Source organism: Euphorbia lathyris, chromosome 7 (genome assembly GCF_963576675.1).
Source record: "Euphorbia lathyris chromosome 7, ddEupLath1.1, whole genome shotgun sequence".
NCBI lineage: Eukaryota > Viridiplantae > Streptophyta > Magnoliopsida > Malpighiales > Euphorbiaceae > Euphorbia > Euphorbia lathyris.
Genome location: NC_088916.1, coordinates 76,179,886 through 76,186,628, shown reverse-complemented (window position 1 = coordinate 76,186,628; position 6,743 = coordinate 76,179,886). Strand labels below are relative to the sequence as shown.

The following is a 6,743-nucleotide window of genomic DNA, read 5'->3' as shown; positions in this document are numbered from 1 at the left end:
CTTTTTGACACGAACCCGAAATGACACGACACGAACACGACTCGAACACGATAATTGCCAGGTCTATTTGAACCTATCACATGACATCCATAAAATGTATTTTTTTGTTGTCACAAAGCATACATGTTTGTCACATGATTCTAAAAGTAAGCTTTTTTTCAACATAATTGTCATGTAATAATTCCAATGACTTTCTATTTGAATTGGTTTGAATGATTTTATTAAAATAAAAAGGAAATTACAAATGATTTTATTGAAACAAAACGACCGAAACTAATCCCAACTTCAATGACCATCAATGCAATTTACCCATTATCTTCTGGGTTAAATTGATTGGATTGATGGTCATTGAAGTTTGAAGTCTATTTCATAAAGATAACTAAACTTCATTTGTTTTTATAAAGTCACTGAATTTTAACTTGGGAAAAAGCATCCTGAGGCCACTGATCTTTCATTATTTGGTGCATTAAGCCCTCGATTTTTTATTTAGACACATTAAGCTCCTGATCTTTCATCATTTGGTGTATTAAGCCCTCGATCTTTCATTTAGATACATTGAGCCCTTGATCTTTCATATATGAGTGTATTAGGCTATTCCGTAAATCAATTAATATATAGGTTTATTAAGGGCATGTTTGATGTGACAACAAATGATGTTCTAAAAATAACAAATTCTAAAATAAAAATATATTATACAAATTAATAAAAATAATTTAAATAAAAAATAAAAAATTTATTGAACACAATAAAACCTTGTTTTTCGATAATTATGTTCTAAAAATAAAAATAATGTTAAAATTGAAGCACATTTTGTGGAAATAAGAAGGGTAATTTTATCAATAATTTTAAATAATGTTTGGTTAGGTTTATATAACTGCAGCGTTTCGTATTTTCTCTGGACACTACAACATTTTGGAGCTTTTCACGAAAAGCTCTTTTCATGAACAGTTGTTTGTAGTTACTTGTTATTGATAAAATTACCCTTCTTATTTCCACAAAATGTGCTTCATTTTTAACATTATTTTTATATTTAGAACATAATTATCGAAAAACAATGTTTTATTGTGTTCAATAAATTTTTTATTTAAATTTTTTTTATTAATTTATATAATATTTTTTTTATTTTAGAATTTGTTATTTTTAGAACATCATTTGTTGTCACACCAAACATGCCCTTAATAAACCTATATATTAATTGATTTATGGAAGGACCTAATACACCCATATATGAAAGATCAAGGGCTCAATGTGTCTAAATGAAAGATCGAGGGCTTAATGCACCAAATGGTGAAAGATCAGGGGCTTAATGTGTCTAAATAAAAGATCGAGGGCTTAATGCACCAAACAATGAAAGATCAGGGGTCTCAGGATGCTTTTTGCCTTTTAACTTTTGGTAAAAGTTATTTCGGCTAATTTGTATATAACTAAAGTTGGCATAATATATAAAATAGTTGACTATATATCAAAGCTGACATATTGAATGGACAAAGATGTAATTTTGCAATGAGTTTTTACATAAATAAATCCGCTCGAATGATTATTGAAATCAAATATTAAGTTGAAAAAGAAGTGAAGTGATCTCTGATCCTAAATTTTAGTGAACATTATGGATGAGAACAGGCACTCTGTTTGTGCATATCCAGCATTCTCCGAAATCAGCCCGATCCTGTAAAAGAAAAAGGTCACCACTCCAGAAACAAATACTTTTGAGAGAGAAAAGAAAACTAATCCGTGGATAATATGATACTAAAAATTGTTCATTGGTTGGGCTGGCTGAACTCAATTTAGCCTGCTATCAATTCAAATTCATTTTTAAAAAAACTATTTACAATTATATTGAGTTATAATTATATCAAACTAATAAAATTATTATTTTTAATTTATTTTAAAAATTAGAGTTTATAAATTAAATATCTAGAATATATTGTTTAGGGTTTAAAATTCATGAATTGGAGTTTAGAATTTTTAAATTAAAATGTAAAAGTAGACTTTATTTATTATATATAGAAAGCTTAATGTTCTTCCAACCCTTTTAACTTGTCTAAATTGGTCATTTTGCCCTCCAACTCGTCGAATGTTCTACTTATCCCATTAACTCCATAAAAATGGTATTTCTCACCTCCTTAACTTGTCCAAATTGATCATTTTAGCCCTCACGAACTCATCGAATGTCCTATTTACCCCCTTAACTCTATAAAAGTGACATTTTTCACCTCTTATGATCCTATTTACCCTCTTAACTCCATAAAAGTGGTATTTCTTACCCATTCATTATGCAAAATTAATAGGACTTATTCAAATGAGTTTGAAAATATATTTTTTTAATATCAACTTTTTATTTTGTTTTAATTTGATAATTATATTGATCATTCGTTTGTTTATTACAATAATATTGTATTACAATAATTAAGATAATCAAAATTTAACTAGTAAAAAAAATTGAAAAGAGAAAGAATGAATAAAAGTTACAAATAATAAAATATTAATATAAACAAGTTAAAGACATTATATGTAGGAATAAGGTACCAAAATAGGCCTATGGTTTTTGGGGAAGTATCAATTTAGATTCTACGTACAAAATAGCACCAATATAGGTTTAACGTTTAAAAAATGGTATCAATTTAGGCCTCGATAATAGATTGTAAGTGGTGAGAAATGCCACTTTTACAGAGTTAAAGGGGTAAATAGGACATTCTATGAGTTGGAAGGGTAAATAGATAAGTTGAGGGGGTGAGAAATACCACTTTTATGGAGTTAAGGGGGTAAATAGGATATTCGATGAGTTGAAAAAGTAAAATAACTAATTTGGACAAGTTATGGGGCTGAAGGAGCATTAGACCTAAATGATATATTTAGAATTAAATTTGATGATTTGATTTGATTGAGTTATATTTCTATAAATTTCAGTAAATTCCAAGTCAAGTACAAACCAGCAATTAGGCGCTGATTTGAGCGGGCCATAGATATTCTGTGTCTAAAACAAAATTAATAATAGGTGTAATCACATATTATTATCATGTTGTGTAATCTATACATGTATATGATTATGTATATGATTGTAGATGATATAAATACAATAAAAATAATTATATATGTCAAATAAGTTGTGTCAAGCAAATTGTTTTTATAAATTATACGGATTATTTATTCGTGTCAATTTTTGATAGCTCTATAACTAATAAGGAAAAACAGTGAAGAAAAGGGTAAAAAAATGTGAAAGCAACATACCAGTTTCATCATCCGTAAGGATCTTTTCCAAATTGCTCTTTCCATAACTGTTTTAAACATTTACATTCCTAAAAAAGCATATAAACATGGAAACATCAAGTCTTATTTAGTGTTTAGCAACACCAGCAACGTTTTTACTTCTAAAGAATATTGCAACACCACCTTCTTGTTCTAACTGCCGGAACAATAAAAGCTCAATTCAGTAAGATCAACAACCAATATCATCTTATAAATGGTAAGCACATGTTTGGGGGTAAATTATATTCATGGTAATTGAAATATAACATTATTAATTGTGAAAATTGTATGCATCTTCCTTTTTATTGATCCGTGATAAGAATTTTTTGTGCATATATATTAATGGGTAAATTACATATATACTCAACTCCTTATCACTCAAACCAACCCTCATTGGTTCGGTCATAATTGCTATTGTACACTTTAGTAGGAATTTACCAAAAGATTGTAAACGTAAAATTGAAAATTAAAAAGTAAAACACCAAAACGTGAAATATAGAAAAATGACCGCATATGTAATTTTGGTGTAAGACTAATAAGTTCTATCTCTAAATAAGTTGCAGGAAATTTGTACCCTGATCTTATCTATAATTTACATTCCTAGAGATATAAATAATAAGATTAAGAATGAAAATTTACCTCGAGAATTATCAACACCGTGATCATGAGGATTGACTCTGCTATATCTGGGACGAAACGGCCACAAATTCCCCAATTGCCTCATCAACCTGAGGCAACCTCTTTCACCCCTTTCCTCTCCATTCCGGGAAACATTGTCGTCACCACTATTTCCTGAAATCACCGGCAATTCTTGCCGGCAGACAGGGCAAGAGTTGTGCAACCTCAACCATGGCACAATACAATCATTATGATATATATGTTTACAGGGCAATTCCTTTGCTTCCCCTCCAACCTTAAACTCTTCCATACAAACTGGACAATTGGAGTCACTGGCCAAATGGCTCGGAGCTATTTTTACAGTCGGAATTGCGTGGATAATGAGCTCCGGCACAGGCAGTGGCCCTGGCCGATCATTTTGAGTCAACTGTTCAATCAGATCGTTTAGGCCTGGACCTAAAAAGAAATCCCTAGAACTAACTCTCCGAGGAATTTCTGATTCACGACTCAGATTGGGTTGAAATGGAGAGAAAGGATCTACCGGTGGTGGTCTAACAACAATCCATGTTCTCGGTCTGGAATTGGATCGAATTCCAATTTCATCTTCTCCGGCGGAATGGATTCTACCGTCGAAACTCAGATTCCTACGCCTTCTCGGATGGATTTCTCCCTCCAGATCCAATCGATTTCGTCTCCGTAACCACGATCTCCCCCGGGGTTCCGATTCCAAATCCTCGAAATTCAATCTCCGAATTGATGGATCAAACACGAGAGATAGTGCTTCAAGTAATCGAGATTCAGGAGAGGAATCAAAATCTGTAAAATCAACGAGTAATCTCGCTCTGTTCATCTCAATCTCGGAAATAAACTGACCAGAACATCGCGGGCAGATGATCCCCGATGAGTTTGAGACTGCTGCTGGTCCAGTATTAATCCTCACCATCCGATGGCACTGGTAGCACCAGTACGGTCGAAACGTCGGCCTTCCGATTGCTTCACCGGATCTTCTTCTTGGCGGGCTCAAAGACATAATAGCTGTGAGTTTTAGGGTTTGAGAAATCAAATTGGGCCAATGTTTTTGATTGGGGGAAAAACATTATAAATATGTGATTAAGATAGATGAGGATGGAGGAGAAAGAATGGCTTTGTTGTGTTGCAGAAAGCAATGAGATTCTGTTAGGGTTTTGATCCATTGTTTCTTCTCTGTAAAGAAGAGAATATGTGAGGTTTTGGAACAAGATGAAGCATTTTGAAATTGCGAGGCAAAATTTTAACGGCTACCTTCCCGCCAAAGGAATGTTCAAAAATCATCTTTAGGACCCTATTCTTCCAACTTTTGTCTATTAAATCCCGGAGTTACGTTGAGTCATCGATCAATTATAATTATAAATATTAACAATAATAACAATAAAGTCTTAATTCCGAAATGATTTGCGATCAACTAACATAAACTGCCATACAAAACCGTGAAATCAAGTCGTGTCAGCGGTATAAATTCTCTTCATCCACGGTCATATTTTCTTCAATCCCCATAAACTCATATTTTTCTCATTTTATTCTCAATAGATGTAACTCATACTTTCGTTCTAATTATTTCATTCCTCATCCTATCATTCCTTATATAGTCACGCATCCATCGCAACATACGCATCTCCGCTACCGACATTTTAGGAATGTGATAATATTTCACTGCCTAGTATTCTGTACCATATAATAATGCAGGTCTAATTGACATGCAGTAGAATTTTTCCTTTAATCTATTAGGCATGTCGGGATCGCAAAGGAAACCCGTAGCACTTTTTCACTTCAACCAACCATATTTAATCCTATGAGCATCATTTCATCCAATTCTCCATCTGTTTGAATCATAGACCCTAAATAACGAAAGCAATCCGAGCCCTAGACAACCCTCCCATCCAGGATGATTGTCTATGCCTCATACCTCTGTCGCCGCTAAATTTACATTCCAAATATTTCGTCCTACTTTTACTCAACTTAAAGCCTCTAAATTATGCTAATAGTCTCTTAACTTTGCATTTTACTGTTGAGCAAGTCAAAATGACCGATAACAATATCAAAATAGAGAAATTTAAAAATTGAAGTTGTCTAAAATCATACTTAGAACCGTTTTTAATTATTTTACGAATCACCATTTTTGAAGCTTGATAAAACCCATAAAGAAGCCTATGTATTCGCACTCAGCAATTGTGTTATGCCCTTGTTCTTAACTAAGCTCGATTACAATGGATATTATGCTCCAACAATTCTCATTTGCAACATGAGCATTCACCATTCTTATCGAAGAATTGAAAATCCAATGATTGTCCTTACATTCACAAATATCAAGAGAATTAGAGGGTAACGATTGCAAGCAACTAGGATCGAGGATCCAATTATTAGCTTATTATTGTAACGGATTTCTTTTCTTTTTCATGGAATGACACATGGTTGCCAGGTTTCATTTTATGTAATCGTTTTCCTTCTTTTAACAATTCAATTTTTCTTCTCTAAACAACCACTTTCTCTCTCTTAACTAAATAACATATATATGACCAGTTAAAAATTTCAAGAATTAAAGTTACTGAAAATATCATTGTCATAAAGGTTGCTCGTTATTGAAGTAATCATTTTGATCAACGTTAAAAAAGGTCATTATGTTAGTAAAATGCAAAGTTAAAGGGTTATAATATTTGGTTTTGATCTCATATGTATAATACAAGTAAGGGTAAATAATTTATTAGTCCTCTCATTTTTACCTAACACATTTTGGTCCCTCTATTTAAAAAAAACATATTATAAGATTCATATCTTTTATCATTATTAACCTTTTGGTCATCTTGTCTATTTTTTTTTAGATTTTTAACTATTATATTTGGTAT

At 32.0% G+C, this 6,743-nt stretch overlaps 1 protein-coding gene across 2 annotated transcripts; it reads right to left on the bottom strand.

The window, feature by feature from the left end:
• Positions 1-1,439: 1,439 nt before the first annotated feature.
• Positions 1,440-4,923, bottom strand: LOC136200768 (E3 ubiquitin-protein ligase RZF1). 2 transcript variants are annotated; one of them, XM_065991206.1, is made up of 3 exons: positions 3,886-4,923; positions 3,229-3,403; positions 1,440-1,666 (listed from the first exon to the last, which is right to left on the bottom strand). In XM_065991206.1, exons 1-2 carry the CDS (start codon positions 4,892-4,894, stop codon positions 3,369-3,371), a joined length of 1,044 nt encoding a protein of 347 aa, XP_065847278.1. In that variant the 5' UTR covers positions 4,895-4,923; the 3' UTR covers positions 1,440-1,666; positions 3,229-3,368. The 2 variants fall into 2 exon arrangements, with proteins under 2 accessions (XP_065847278.1, XP_065847279.1); XM_065991207.1 differs by having other exon boundaries at positions 3,229-3,296.
• Between the last annotated feature and the right edge of the window lie 1,820 nt (positions 4,924-6,743).